This window comes from Theropithecus gelada, chromosome 19 (genome assembly GCF_003255815.1).
Source record: "Theropithecus gelada isolate Dixy chromosome 19, Tgel_1.0, whole genome shotgun sequence".
Taxonomy (NCBI): domain Eukaryota; kingdom Metazoa; phylum Chordata; class Mammalia; order Primates; family Cercopithecidae; genus Theropithecus; species Theropithecus gelada.
In genome coordinates, this window is record NC_037687.1 from 7,396,597 (window position 1) to 7,412,362 (window position 15,766).

Consider the following 15,766-nt stretch of genomic DNA (forward strand, 5'->3'; position numbering starts at 1 on the left):
GAGGCAGCCCAAAAAACTTGCACGTGAGGCCGGGCACAGTGGCTCACACCTGTAATCCCAGCACCTTGGGAGGCCAAGGCGGGTGGATCACCTGAGGTCAGGAGTTCAAGACCAGCCTGGCCAACGTGGCAAAACCCCCTGTCTACTAGAAATACAAAAATTAGCCTGGCATGGTGGTGCACACCTGTAGTCCCAGCTACTTGGGAGGCTGAGGCCCGAGAATCACTTGAACCCAGGAGACAGAGGTTGCAGTGAGCCAGGATTGTGCCACTTGCACTCCAGCCTGGGCGACAGAGCAAGACTCTATCTAAAAAAAAAAAAAAAAAAACAGAAAGAAAGAAAAAAAAATCGACTGCACGCACACACTGCAAGCACACACACTGCAAACACACAAAAATCCAATCTTGCACACTGCTGAGAGTACAGCCATGCTCAGCCCCCATCAGACCCATGCATATAAGCCTAAATGTGATCTGCATCCATGCACTTATGATCAAACCGGAAATGTGTGAGATGCCAGGCACCCCACAGTAGCAGCACCAAATAGTAGGAGGGGCGCTCTAGCCACCCCTAACCTGTGTCTCTCAACCCCTTCCAAGTCATCCCAAATAGAAATTCAGGCCGGGTGCAGTGGCTGATGCCTGTAATCCCAGGACTTTGGGAAGCAGAGTCAGGGGAATCACTTGAGGTCAGGAGTTTAAGACCAGCCTGGCCAACGTGGTGAAGCCCTGTCTCTACTAAAAATGTAAAAATTAGCTGGGTATAGTGGTGCATGCCTGTAATCCCACCTACTTGGGAAGCTGAGGCAGGAGAATCGCTTGAACCTGGGAGGCGGAGGTTGCAGCGAGCCGAGATTGTGCCACTGTACTCCAGCCTGGGTGACAGAGTGAGACTCTGTCTCAAAAAAAGAAAGAAAGAAGGAAAGAAAGAAAGAAGGAAGGAAAGAAAGGAAGAAGGAAGGAAGGAAGGAAGGAAGGAAGGAAGGAAGGAAGGAAGGAAGGAAGGAAGGAAGGAAAGGGAAGGAAAAGGAAAACGAAAGAAAAGAGAAAAGAAAAGAAAAAGAGGGCCGGGCGCGGTGGCTCAAGCCTGTAATCCCAGCACTTTGGGAGGCCGAGACGGGTGGATCACGAGGTCAGGAGATCGAGACCATCCTGGCTAACACGGTGAAACCCCTCTCTACTAAAAAATACAAAAAACTAGCTGGGCAAGGTGGCGGGCGCCTGTAGTCCCAGCTACTCGGGAGGCTGAGGCAGGAGAATGGCGTGAACCCGGGAGGCGGGGCTTGCAGTGAGCTGAGATCCGGCCACTGCACTCCAGCCTGGGTGACAGAGCGAGACTCCGTCTCAAAAAAAAAAAAAAAGAAAAGAAAAGAAAAGAAAAGAAAAAGAAAACCAGTCTGTGTAAAAACGATCTGAGATGCAAACGTAGCTCCAACAAATATAACCAGGCTGGCTTTCTTTGTACTCTCCCCCTTGTCACCAACTCCTCTCATATTGGGAGGTCTAGACCCCTCTCTGTGGCCTGTGCACCCTTCCCTGTCCTGGAAGGGCCCCCTTGCATGTTCTTTCAAGTCCCCCTGGATGCCTGGGGCAGCAGCCAGGTGGGCAAGACCTGCTGAAGCCCCAGTACCCTGTCTTCTCTCACTAGGCTCAGCCTCGATGCCTCAGCTGTGGATGAGGAGCCCTATCTCCCTCGAACACTGGCCAGCCTCGCTTTGAACCTGCCGGGAGGAGGGCTGAAGACTTGGACTCAAGAGTGTCTGTCTAGGGGCGGGACCCCTGCAGAGAGCCCAGGCAAAGTGGGTGTAACCTGCAGCTACCCCTGACAATAGCATATTTTTGGGTCCAGAAGCCAGTGCTATGGGTAGGAAGGAGAGAGTCGCCAGGGCTGGTGGTGTTTACCCACCATGGTGGGGTGGGGGGTGCTTATCTACGGCATGGCCCGTGCCTCGGTAGTCTCTGGGTCCTAAGATTCCAGCCCAGGCCTGAAGGGTTTTCCCTGGGTAAGCATCTAGGGCAGGCTATGCATGGCCATGACTGCAACCCAAAGGCTGGAGACAAGCGGGTGGGGGATGTCTTATCTTGCAGTTTTAGCCGGGCTTGGAGGATCTTTGCCTGGAGTGTAGCCTGCAGCCGGAAGGCAGCTGTGTCTGTGGTTGGGGTAGGCAGCTAAGGAGAATTGTCTCTGACCTGAGATCCCAGCTCACACCTGAGGAATGCATGCTTGGAGTGGCTAGTGGCTGAGACATCTCTGGCTGTGATCACAAATGACCCTGGGGGAAATTTCTGGCCATTGTTGGAACCCGTGGCCCTGATACCTGGGGCTCCAGTTCATAGCTGGAGGCTCCTCGGCCAGGACTACATCTCTGTGACTGGGGAGGGGGTGGCTGAACCCATGCCCTCTGGCCAGGGGGGAATGGCTGGAGGCTGAGGCTTGGATGAGTGTGTCACCCCGTTTCTGTGGAGGTGGCCCTGGCTGTGGGTGGGGACCCTCAACCTATGGAACCTGCCTGCCGTCCAGGCTTCCTTCCCAGCTTAGTGAGATGTTTAATTCCCTGCAGGAATGTGACAGCCCCAAGAAAAGAGTGAGGTCAAGGTCCGTTCCTGTGTCCTCCTATGAGATCCGCTCCCCGGAAATCTCTCCGGATTTGGAAGTGCCTGCTCCACCTGTTCAAGGTAGCCAGCCTGGGAGTTTCCTTCATTCAAACCAAGTCAGGGAAAGAGGAACCTAGCCAACATGGTGAAACCCTGTTAGGGTTTCATCCTTCATCCTGGAGAGTCCCCTTGATGGGGCTCCCAATGGGCCCCAGGGAACGGAAGGGAGCTGGCTTAGGGTCCCCTGGGCAGGGACTGGACAGAATGTTGGGGGAAGCCAGAGAGGGGAAGGGACCTCCAGCATCTGTCCCTCCTCCTCTCCCTGCAGCCCTCGAGCCAGTGTGAGATTGCCCCATTGCAATGACCTTGTCTCCGAGATTCTCTCTCTTCTCTGATTCTTTTTTTTTTTTTTTTTTTGAGACAGAGTCTTGCTGTGTCACCCAGGCTGCAGTGCAGTGGTGCAATCTCAGCTCACTGCAACCTCTGCCTCCCGGGTTCAAACGATTCTCCTGCCTCAACCTCCCAAGTAGCTGGGACTACAAGCACCCGATACCACGCCTGGCTAATTTTTGTATTTTTAGTAGACACAGGGTTTCGCCATGTTGGCCAGGCTGGTCTCAAAGTCCTGATCTCAAGTGATCGGCTCGCCTCAACCTCCCAAAGTGCTGGGATTACAGGCATGAACCACCGCGCCTGGCATTCTGTTTCTTTATCTCTTTCTTTATCTCTGAATTTTTATTGTGAGACCTTGCACCTCTCTGGCATCAGACAAACCTGGAGTCTAAACACATAACAAGTCTCTGAGCCTCTGTGGCTTCCTCTATTAGAAGAGGCGCGGCAGCTCACACCTGGAATCCCAGCACTTTGGGAGGCCAAGGCAGGTGAATAGCTTGAGCCCAGGAGTTTGAGGCCAGCCTGGGCAACGTGGCAAAACCTTGTCTCTACTAAAAATATAAAAACAATTAGCTGGGCATGACGGTGTGCACCTGTAGTCCCAGCTACTGATACATCTCAGCCTCATCCCAGGCTGAGATGGGAGGATTGCTTAAACCCAGGAGGTCAAGGCTACAGTGAGCTCTGATGGCAGGACTGCACTCCACTCTGGGTGACAGGGTGAAACTGTCTCAAAAAAAAAAAGGCCTCGTGCGGTGGCTCATGCCTGTAATCCTAGCGCTTTGGGAGGCCGAGGCAGGTGGATCACATGAGATCAGGAGTTTGAGACCAGCCTGGCCAACATGGTGAAACCCGATCTCTACTAAAAATACAAGAATTAGCCGGGCATGGTGGTGCGTGCCTGTAATCCCAGCTAGAGGCTGAGGCAGGAGAATCTCTTGAACCCAGGAGGCAGAGGTTGCAGTGAGCCGAGATTGAGCCATTGCACTCCATCCAGGGTGACAGAGTGAGACTCTGTCTAAGGAAAAAAAGGGGAGGGGAGATAATAAGCGTATCTCCTTAAGGCCACTTGGAGAGTCTGCTGAGCTCACACATGTAAAGCACTTAGTAGGGTGTAAGCACTCACGAGACACTGGGGACAGCTGCGTTTGTCCCTGGCTCTCTGTCCTCTTCTCGTCTCTGTTCCCTGAGAGTACAGGCCTTGTCTGCATGGCCTCCAGTTCTGCAGGGGCTCAGGGTGGCATCCGGGAGGGCTCCGCTGGGCTGGTCCTGTCCCAGAACTCCTCACAACTGTGCTTCCTGGGATGGGGGGGGGCTTCTTCCAGGCCTGGAACCTCCAGTGCTGGAGTGCATGGAAAAAGACCACGTGGAACCAGATCACGTGTGAGTTTCTGCCTCATGGTGGGGGAGGGACCACCAGGGAACAGACCGGAAAGTCAGGGCTGCGGGAGGAGGGCTGCGGGAGGAGGGCTGCCAGGGTGCAGCGTTGCTGGCCATAAGTGACCAGGGCCAGACACCGTCCCACTAGTCCCCCATAACCTCATCTTCTTTCTGACACCGTCCTTCTCCCGGCAGGAGAGGCCCAGGCCCCTCAGAAGGGTTCTCAGTGTAGCCTTAGGAGATAATTGTGGCTTTTTTTTTTCTTGTGAGACTTGGTCTCCCTCTGTCACCCAGGCTGGAGTGCAGTGGTACAATCTCGGCTCACTGCAGCCTCTGCCTCCCAGGTTCAAGCGATTTTCCTGCCTCAGCCTCCAGAGTAGCTGGCTTTGAGTAGGGTCTGCATCAGGACCTGAGGCCTGGTTGGGCAACCCCAGCTTGTCTCTGGGAGGGTGTCTGTCACCTGGAGCTAACGTGGGCTGTTCTAATCCCACCCCAACCCCCACAGGCTGATTGTCCAGCAGGTGCTTCAAGAACTTCGACAGTACCATGGGTAAGTGGGAATCGGGACAGGCATGAGGGGACAGACGTGGAGGAACAAAGAGGGAGACAAGAGTAGGAGACATGCAGGGGCGTGTACAGGTGTGGGAGACAGGTGTAGAGAAGACTGGGTGAGGGCTGGGCAAGGTGCCTCATGCCTGGAATCCCAGCACTTTGGGAAGCCGAGTCAGGAGTTCGAGACCAGCCTGGCACACATGGCAAAACCCTGTCTCTACTAAAAATACAAAGATTAGTCGGGCATAGCGGCGGGCACCTGTAATCCCAGCTACTTGGGAGGCTGAGGCAGGAGAATCGCTTGAACCCGGAAGTGGAGGTTGCAGCGAGCCGAGATCACGCCATTGTACTCCAGCCTGGGTGACACAGCGAGACTCTGACTTAAAAAAAAAAGAAAGAAGAAAGGGAAGGCTGCATTCAAGGGAAGAAAAATGAGGCAGGAGAGGAAGGAGGAGGCTAGAAGACAAGAGGTGGAGAGGGGGCAGGCTGCCCCAGCGCAGGGGGCCCTTGGAGCAAACAGGTAAAGGTGCCTCCTGCCTAAGACACTGCCATCTGTTACAAAATCTTCTTGTAGCTGGGTGCAGTGGCTCACACCACTGTAATCCCAACACTTTGGGAGGCCAAGGTGGGAGGATCATTTGGAGTCCAGGAGTTTGAGACCAGCTTGGGAAAAATAGTGAGACCCTGTTTCTACAAAAAAAAATTAAAAATTTGCTGGGTGAGGTGGCTCACGCCTGTAATCCCAGCAATTTGGGAGGCTGAGTTGGGAGGATTGTTTGAGCCCAGGAGTTTCCGACCAGCCTGGGCAACAGAGTGAGACTCTGTCTGTATAAATTTTTTTTGTTGTTGTTAGCTGGGCGTGGTGGCACATACCTGTAGTCCCAGCTACTCTAGGGGGTGTGGGGGTGTTGACGCAGGAGAATGGCTGAGTCCAAGCATTGAAGGCTGCCATGAGCCATGATTATGCCACTGCACACCAGCCTGAGCAACCGAGCCAAACCCTGTTTAAAAAAAAAATTGTATAAGATTTAAGTACTTGGTTAAAAAAAAAATTAAAAATTAGCCAGGCATATTGGCATATGTCTATAGTCCCAGCTACTCAGGAGACTGAGGCGGGAGGATCACTCAAGTCCCACAGGTCAAGGCTGCAGTGAGCTGTGATTGTACCACTACACTCCAGCCTGGGCAACAGAGTGAGACCCCATCTCTATTTAAAAAGAAAAAAAAAAATTGGCCGGGCGCGGTGGCTGAAGCCTGTAATCCCAGCACTTTGGGAGGCCGAGACGGGCGGATCACGAGGTCAGGAGATCGAGACCATCCTGGCTAACACGGTGAAACCCCGTCTCTACTAAAAAATACAAAAAAAAAACTAGCCGGGCGAAGTGGCGGTTGCCTGTAGTCCCAGCTACTCGGGAGGCTGAGGCAGGAGAATGGCGTGAACCCGAGAGGAGGAGCTTGCAGTGAGCTGAGATCCGGCCACTGCACTCCAGCCTGGGTGACAGAGCGAGACTCCGTCTCAAAAAAAAAGAAAAAAAAAAAAAGAAAAAAAAATCTTCCTGCTAACACTGATTTTGTTCAGCCAAGACACATTACTGCCCTCTGCTGGAAAACCTGTCACAATGTCTCACACACAAGCCCAGAGTGTCAAGGACGGGTGGGCTCTTAGATGGGGTACCTGGTACCTGCCTGTACTTGGTAGCACTGGGGTAGGGGAGTGGGAGAGGAGGCTGCCGACCCAGGTATCTGTCCCCTCTGATCCTGCAGGGCCCGGCAGAGGGCTTGCATGTCACCCAGCTCCGGAGAAGCCCACTCGAACCTGACCTGGTTTGAATTCCTGTCGGAGTAAGTATACAGACCTGATGCAAGTGAGAACGGCAGGGGAGGGCAGCCTTGGATTTGAACAAGGGTTTACGGATGGTCCTTTGGGCCAGGCCCCCTGTGCTGGAGGCAGGAGCTGGGGCCCCCATCAGGGCAATGGGGGGAGCTGGCAGGGAAGGGAGGGATGAGGCTCTCGTATACCCTGAGAGAACAGAGGAAGACTTCCTGGAGGAGGTGACGATGTAAGCAGGGTTCTGAGGGAAGGGTAGGAGTTTGCCAATATGTGCAGATGAGGATGAAGGAAACAAAATGGAATTAGAAGGCTTAGGGAATGACATCAGAGTAGGGCGGGGAGGAGGGAAGGTGGGAGAAGTCAGCAGAGACCAGACAACCTCAGCCACACGAGAGAGCTCAGACTTTATCCTAAAGAGCAGTGGGGCTCGGGCGTGGTAACTCATGCCTATAATCCCAGCACTTTGGGAGGCTGAGGAGGGTGGATCGTCTGAGGTCGGCAGTTCAAGATCAGCCTGACCAACACGGTGAAACCCAATCTCTACTAAAAATACAAAAATTAGCCGGACGTGGTGGCGGGTGCCTGTAATCCCAGCTTCTCAGGAGGCTGAGGCAGGAGAATCACTTGAACCCAGGAGGCGGAGGTTGCAGTGAGCCGAGATCGCACCCTTGCACTCCAGCCTGGACGACAGAGTGAAACTCCCTCTCAAAAATAAATAAATAAATAAATAGCAGGGGGGCCTACGAGCATGAGCATCATCAGTTCTGGTGATAGGATGGGGACAGGATGAGGATCACAGACAGGGCTGAAGGTCCCTGAATCCTTCTCTCTCCCTCCTTTCCTCCCTCCCTCTCTCATTCACTCATTCATTCATTCAACAAACATTTACGGATATTTACAAAGTTCCAGAAGCCACTTGGACTGGGATCGGGGGCACAGACTGGAGAAATGGCATCTCCGCCCAGAAAACAGATCCTACCAGAGCAGGAATCATGTCTGCCTTATATGTCACTGACCTAATATTTATTAAATGAGGGTGTGCCTGAAATCCAGGAAGCCATGCCAGTGACCTGGGGATGGAGTTGGGGATGGGGGAGCAGATAGAAGAACGAGCAGGATTTAAAGACCAATTAGGGCCGGGTGCGGTGGCTCATGCCTGTAATCCCAGCACTTTGGGAGGCTGAGGCGGACGGATCACCGGAGGTCAGGAGTTCGAGACCAGCCTGGCCAACACGGTGAAACCCCGCCTCTACTAAAAATACAAAACAGGTTGGGCGTGGTGGCTCACACCTGTAATCCCAACACTTTGGGAGGCCAAGGCGGGCAGATCATGAGGTCAGGAGATCGAGACCATCCTGGCTAATACGGTGAAACCCTGACTCTACTGAAAATACAAAAAATTAGCTGGGCGTGGTGGCGGGCACCTGTAGTCCCAGCTACTCGGGAGGCTGAGGCAGAAGAGTGGCGTGAATCCAGGAGGCAGAGCTTGCAGTGAGCCGAGATCGCACCACTGCACTCCAGCCTGAGCGACAGAGCAAGACTCAGTCTCAAAACAAAAACAAAAACAAAAAACAAAAGAAAAACCAACAATTAGCTGTGGCACACACCTGTGGTCCCAGCTACTCGGGAGGCTGAGGCATGAGAATCGCTTGAACCTGGAGGCAGTGGTTGCAGTGAGTGGAGATTGCACCACTGCACTCCAGCCTGGGTTACAGAGTGAGACTCTGTGTCAAAAAATAAATAAATAAATAAATAAATAAATAAGGTCAATTAGATACGGGGTGGGGGTGGGGGGTGTGAATTAGAGGTAGAAATCACAAGTGAACAGAGCTGAAATTCCCAGCCCAGGCATTAAGGGACCTCAAACCTGAGATCATGTTGCATTTCTGTCTGCAAACCCAGTCCCCAAAGCTCCCAGAACTTTGCAAACATTCATTCATGTTTGCTGAGTGAATAAGAGAGGGAAGGAGGGAGGGAAGGAGGAAGTCAAGGGCCAGGGAAGGGTTAAGGCAGGACCGGGAGGCCACAGGGAGACAGGTTCCAGGTGGATTCCTGGAGCAACCCACAGGGCTGCCTCAGAATGGCCCCCGGCCCCCTCTAGTGGACCTTCCCTCTCATCCCCCAGGAGCGAGGACAGTGCTGGCAAGAATGAGAAGAGTGACAAGAGTACCAGCGTGAAGCGCAGGCTGAGCTGCCTCCGCAGTCGAGTGACCAGGCAGAAGGAGAAGGTCAGGGGAGCTGAGCCACGGGGGCCCCCCCTCTGCCTTCCCCAGCTTGGCATGCTGCCCTTAACCCGGGAGCCCTGTGACTGGGGCTGGCGGTGCGCTGCGTACACAGTACCTAAGAGGGCCAGCCCCTGCAGAGGGCATCCTGAGACCTGCCTCTGTCCCATCCAGGGGAAGAGCCCGGCACATCTAAAGGACAAGGGCCAGGATGCACGAGAGAGGCGGGAGTGTGTCAATGGGCACCAGCTCGTGCAAGGGACCTTCTCCAGCCCCTCCAGCTGCCCCCTGTGTGGCAAACCCTTCTTGAGCTCGGGTAAGTCTGGTGGCCCAATCCATCCTCCTGGAGGGCAGTCACCTTCTCTTCTTCGCGTCCTTTCAATCATACTTCTGGGCTCTCTTGATGTGTGCATCCTCGTTCTGTTTTGCCCTCTCCTTGGCGGCTCCCTGGAAAGAACCAGGGATGGCTCCCTGGGCACAGGGTCCCTTGGGCTAACTCAGGACTGGCAACAGTCCCTTTAAGTCCCAGCTTTTGATATTTTGGGAATCCTCCTGCAGCATCTGGACTTGAGCCATGGATGGGTTTGCTAGGGCTGTCATGACAAAGCACCACTTACCAGGTGGCTTAACCATCAGAGATATATTCCCTTGCAGTTCTGGAGGCTTAAAGTCTAAGATCAAGGGCTGAGCTTCATATGAAGGTGCCAGGAAATGATCCATTCCAGGCATCTCTCCTGGCTTCATCCCTTAGCGTCACGTGGCCCTGTCTGTATCCCAATTTCCCGTTTCTATAAGGATACCAGCCACATTGGATTAGGGGCTCACCAGACTCCAGTGTGGCCTCATCTTAGCTTATTTACATTCACAAAAACTCTATTTACAAATAAGGTCACATCCTAAAGGATAGAAGTGGGGGAGTAGGATTGCAACATATGAATTTGACGGTGGGGAGGCATATAATTTTATCCATAACAGGTCGTTTTCTGCTTCTTGGGGCTCTTGGTGGTTGCGGGGTTGCGAGGGGAAGAGTCTCTACTCAAGAAAGAGTACCGGATTCAAGAGACTCCCAGAAAGAGATGGCTCTGGTCATGGCTGGGATTTAGAACTTAGTCTTTTTGCAAATAAGCTCCACTTTGAAGGGAATGAAGAAGAGGAGGTGGTGGCGATTGCGTGTTAGAAAAGATGCGTGCGCCGTTTGTAGCAAGAATCCAAACCGCCGTCTGTGGCTGGCAGAACTCAGGCTAGTTCACAGTTTCTGGACCTTAGCGCTGTCAACATTTGGGTCCAGGTAATTCTTTGTTCTAAGGGGCTATCCTGTGCATCGTAAGATATTAAGTAGCATCCCTGGCACCTGCCCTCTAAATGCCAGTAGTAACCACCTCCTGCCTCCAGTTGCAACAGCCAAAAATGTCTCCAGACATGGCCAAAAGTCTCCTGGGGGGGCAGAATTGCCTCCAGACAGGAATCAATGGGTGAATGAGATAGGCAAGCAGATCCTAGATAGGCTTAGACCATGCAGTGAGAGCAACATCTCCACCCCGGGGCAAGTGCTTCTGAGCAACCTGACCGCAGGTTTTGCATTTGTTGGCTTTACCTGCTCCAGGCACGGGAATTTTCCTTCTTTCACGTTTCCCTCTCTTTCTGCAGTGCCGTTGCTGGCCATGGGGCTGGGCGTGGCTGTTGGTGGTCAGTGGTGTCAAGGCTGTTCCTCTTTGAGCTTTTTCTTTGTTAGGCAATCCCCATCCAGCTCTGTGACCCGTGAGCTATCCTCAGCAGAGGCTGGCATGGGCTTTTTGCAAAATCTTTTTTTTTTTTTTTGCGACAGGATTTCACTCTGTTGCCCAGGCTGAAGTGCAATGGTGTGATCTCAGCACACTGCAGCCTCTGCCTCCTGGGCTCAAGCAATCCTCCCACTTCCTCCTCCCGAGCAGCTGGGTCTACGGGTGTGCACCACAGTGCTTGGCTAATTTTTAAACTTATTTTTGTAGAGACAAGGTCTCACTCTATTGCCCAGGCTGCTTTCAAACTCCTAGACTCAAGCGATCCTCCTGCCTCAGCCTCCCAAAGTGCTGGAATTGCAGGTGTGAGTCACCCCACCGTGCCCAGCCTTTGCCAAATCTTCAGTACACCAACAAAGTCGGCGTGTTGAAGTCCTTAATTTGGGACAGCAGGTGACTCCCTCTTTTCCCTGGCACCTTGTTCTCTTCTGCCGGGCATGAGGTGTGCTCAATCTATCTTAGGCATCAGATGCAAGGGGCAGGTAGGAGGTTGGAAGTTGGGTGAGTAAAGCCAGAGATCTAGAACCAAGGCTGCACAGAGCAGGTTCTGGGAGCCCGCTTTTGGGTGCCCTTGCTTGAACAGCTCCAGGTTTAGCTGAACCAGGCACTTCCTTCTATGATTGCTGGTTCACTATCATTCTCCATTTGTTTCTGTTCCTGCTTTTGCTTTGCTTCTCAGAAAAATCCTGAGGTCTTTAAACTCTGATTTGGGGTCATCCAAGGTCTTGTATGTCCATGTGGCCCACTGACTTAGAGCATCACCATCATCTGGGAACGTCATCATTATTATTATTATTATTTTGAGATGGAGTCCCATTCTGTCACCCAGGTTAGAGTGCAGTGGCATGATTATAGCTCACTGCAAATTTCACCTCACAGGTTCAAGTGACTCTCCTGCCCCAGCCTCCCGAGTAGCTGGGATTACAGGCACCCACCACCATGCCCAGCTAATTTTTGTATTTTTAGTAGAAACGGGGTTTCTTCGCCATGTTGGCCAGCCTGGTCTCGAACTCCTGACCTCAAGTAATTTGCCTGCCTCGGCCTTCCAAAGTGCTGGGATTACAGGTGTGAGCCACCATACCTGGCCTGTCACCTGGGAACTTTTAAAAATTTTATTTTTATTTTAGAGACAGGATCTCTCTCTCTCTCTCTCTCTGCCCCAGGCTGGAGTGCAGTGGTGTGATCATAGCTCACTGCAGCCTTGAAATCCCTGGCTTAAGCAATCTTCCCATCTCAGCCCCCCAAATAGCTGGGACCACAGGCATATATAACCACATCCTGCTAATTTTTAATTTTTTTTGTCTGTTTGTAGAGACGGGGTCTTGCTATGTTGCCCAGGCTGGTCTCACACTCCTGAGCTCAAGGGATCCTCCTGCCTCAGCCTCTCAAAGTGCTGGGATTATAGGCATGAGCCACCATGGCTAGCCCACCTGGGACTTTTTTTTTTTTTAATTATTTATGTCTTTATTTTGAGACGGAGTCTTGCTCTGTCACCCAGGCTGGAGTGCAGTGGCACGATCTCGGCTCACTGCAAGCTCCGCCTCCCGGGTTCACGCCATTCTCCTGCCTCAGCCTCCCGAGTAGTTGGGACTACAGGTGCCCGCCACCATGCCTGGCTAATTTTTTGTATTTTTAGTAGAGACTGGGCTTCACCATGCTAGCCAGGATGGTCTCGATCTCCTGACCTCGTGATCCGCCCGCCTCAGCCTCCCAAAGTGCTGTGATTACCGGCGTGAGCCACCGCTCCCAGCGTTTTTTTTTTTTTTTTTTTTTTTTTTTTAAGATAGGGTCTGGCTCTGTCACCCACGCTGAAGTGCAGTGGTGCAATCTCAGCTTACTGCAACCTCTGCCTCCCAGGTTTAAGTGATCCTCCCACCTCAGCCTCCCAAGTAGCTGGGACTACAGGCGCGTGTCACAAATACTTGGCTAATATTTTGTAGAGACAGGGTTTTTCCATGTTGCCCAGGCTGGTCTCGAAATCCCCAGTCCAAGTGATCCTCCCACCTCAGCCTCCCAAAGTGCTGGGATGACAGGTATCAGCTACTGCACCTGGCCCACCTGGGAACTTTTAATATCAAATCCCAGGTCCCATCTCAGATGGACTGAAACAGAATCTGCATTTTTTTTTTTTTTTTTTTTTTTTTTTTTTTTTTTTTTTTTTTTTTTTGAGACGGAGTCTCGCTCTGTCGCCCGGGCTGGAGTGCAGTGGCCGGATCTCAGCTCACTGCAAGCTCCGCCTCCCGGGTTCACGCCATTCTCCTGCCTCAGCCTCCCAAGTAGCTGGGACTACAGGCGCCGCCACCTCGCCCGGCTAGTTTTTTGTACTTTTTAGTAGAGACGGGGTTTCACCGTGTTAGCCAGGATGGTCTCGATCTCCTGACCTCGTGATCCGCCCGTCTCGGCCTCCCAAAGTGCTGGGATTACAGGCTTGAGCCACCGCGCCCGGCCAGAATCTGCATTTTAACAAGAACCAGGAGTGATTTGTACGCTGTTAGTTGGCTCATTGCTGCTCACAGGCAGGTTTCACAGACTCAACACTATTGACCTATTTGGGGCCCAATCACTTTCTATCATGAGGGCCTCTCCTGTGCATTGCAGGATGTTGGCTATCATCCCTGGCCTTTGGACCCACTCAATGCCAATAGCAACCCCCCTCCCCCCCAATTGGGACAGCCAAAAGTATTTCCTGGCCGGGTGCGGTGGCTCACGCCTGTAATCCCAGCACTTTGGGAGACCGAGGCGGGCAGATCACTTGAGGTCAGGAGTTCAAGACCAGCCTGGCCAACATAGTGAAACTCATATCTACTAAAAATACAAAAATGTGCCGGGCGTGGTGGCACAAGCCTGTAATCCCAGGTACTCAGAGGCTGACTCAGGAGAATCGCGTGAACTCGGGAGGCGGAGGTTGCAGTGAGCTGAGATCGTGCCACTGCACTCCAGCCCGGGCAACAAGAACAAAACTCCGTCTCAAAAAAAAAAAAAGCTGGGCATGATGGTGCATGCCTGTAGTCCCAGCTACACCGGAGGCTGAAGTGGGAGGATCGCTTGAGCCTGGGAGGCGGAGATTGCAGTGAGCTGAGATTGCACCGCTGCACTCCAGCCTGGGCGACAAAGGGAGACTCTGTCTCAAAAAAAAAAAGACAAAGGAAAAATATGAAGTTGGAAAAGGAGACAGAGTGATTACAGAGTTTGTCAACCTCAGCACTACTGATATTTGGGGCTGTCGTGTGGGGCCGCCCTGTGCCTGGGAGGAGGTTGAACAGCATCCATGGCCTTCACCCACTTGGTGGCAGGAGCACCCCTAGCTATGATGACCAAGTTGCTGAGTGTCCTCTAGTGGCAGAGTAGGAATGCAGTCACCCCCAGGTGAGGACCACAGCTCTCCCTTAAGTGTCCAGGGATAGCCTCTCTGAATTGGTGACGCTGGAATCCAGATGTGGAGGAAGTAGGAAAAGGGCCCTGTGGATATGTAAGGAAGAGTATTCCAGGTCGTAGGTGCAAGGGTCCTGGGGCAGGAATGTGCCCCAGGCAGCAGACAGGCCAGTGTGCTTGAAGTGGAGGTAGAAGAGGTTTGTCGGAACCCGCTGCAGGTCACACAAACGTGCATGCCTGCCCCCATCTGAGGCATTGCTCAGAGGACCCTGTCACTTGTCACTTGATGGCTGGGCTTGCTGTCTGCAAATCCAGCTTCCACCCAGACTCTTCTCAGGGAAGGCAGGCTTCAGTGGCCCCTCTTTGAGCCCGGAATTTGCCATTGCTGCTTGGGATCCCTTCTGCACTGGGGGAGCTGCAAAGACAATTCCTGCCTTCTAGCTGGGAATTCGGGCGGGACAGCCTCTGGCACCCGTGTATGAGCTTTCAGACCCCCTGGAGTTGTATACCACATCTGCTGTGTCCCTGCATTTTTCTGCAGGAGGTGAGCATCCAGGGTTTTCATCAGATCTCCAAATAGAACACGCGACCTTGGAAAAGGTTGGCAACAATTTACTAAGTCAGGGACTGGTACACTGTAGTCCATCACCTGTTTTTTTGTTTTTTGAGTTTTTCTGTTTGTTTGTATACGCTGAAAGCTAAGAATAGTGTGGGTTTTTTACATTTGTAAGTGGTTGAAAACAAATATTTGGTGACACACAACCATTCTATGAAATTTGCATTTTGGCCGGGCGCGGTGGCTCAAGCCTGTAATCCCAGCACTTTGGGAGGCCGAGGCGGGTGGATCACGAGGTCAGGAGATCGAGACTATCCTGGCTAACATGGTGAAACCCCGTCTCTACTAAAAATACAAAAAACTAGCCGGGCGTGGTGGCGGGCGCCTGTAGTCTCAGCTACTTGGGACGCTGAGGCGGGAGAATGGTGTGAACCCGGGAGGCAGAGCTTGCAGTGAGCCGAGATCACGCCACTGCACTCCAGCCTGGGAGCACAGCGAGACTCCGTCTCAAAAAAAAAAAAAAAAAAAAAAAAAAAATTTGCATTTTACAGTCTGCAAATAAGGTTTTGTTGCAGGACAGCCCTCCTGTTCATTTATGTATCATCTTCGGTTGTTTCCAAGCTACATCTTTGTTTTTTGTTTTATTTTGTTCTGAGACAGAATCTCGCTCTGTCACCCACGCTGGAGTGCAGTGGCACGATGTTGGCTCACTGGAGCCTCTACCTCCCAGGTTCAAGCAATTCTCATGCCCCAGCCTCCCGAGTGGCTGGGATTACAGGTGCCTGCCACCATGCCTGGCTAATTTTTTTCAGTAGAGATGGGGTTTCACCATGTTGGCCAGGCTGGTCTCAAACTCCTGACCTCAAGTGATCCACCCACCTCCGCCTCCCAAAGTGCTGGGATTATAGGCATGAGCCACCATGTCTGGCTCAAGCTACACTTTTGGTTGGCAGAGTTGAGTTTGCAGCATTACAGAGCAAGTTTGCCAACCCCTGAATGAGGTTATCTGGTAGCAAGCAAGGCGAGTAGCTTATCATGTCCTGCAGATCAATAAACCCCTTACAAAAATGACCTTGAGCGATGAGAGT

General features: G+C 52.4%; 1 protein-coding gene across 1 annotated transcript in view; it reads left to right on the top strand.

Annotated features, from left to right (window-relative positions):
* Positions 1-15,766, top strand: part of ARHGEF18 (Rho/Rac guanine nucleotide exchange factor 18) — a 125,297-nt gene that overhangs the window by 24,241 nt on the left and 85,290 nt on the right. The window contains exons 4-10 of the mRNA XM_025367800.1: positions 1,648-1,798; positions 2,561-2,675; positions 4,313-4,370; positions 4,873-4,917; positions 6,684-6,761; positions 8,876-8,978; positions 9,147-9,288. Of these exons, the coding sequence (XP_025223585.1) occupies positions 1,648-1,798; positions 2,561-2,675; positions 4,313-4,370; positions 4,873-4,917; positions 6,684-6,761; positions 8,876-8,978; positions 9,147-9,288 (692 nt within the window). The remainder of the gene's footprint in view (positions 1-1,647; positions 1,799-2,560; positions 2,676-4,312; positions 4,371-4,872; positions 4,918-6,683; positions 6,762-8,875; positions 8,979-9,146; positions 9,289-15,766) is intronic.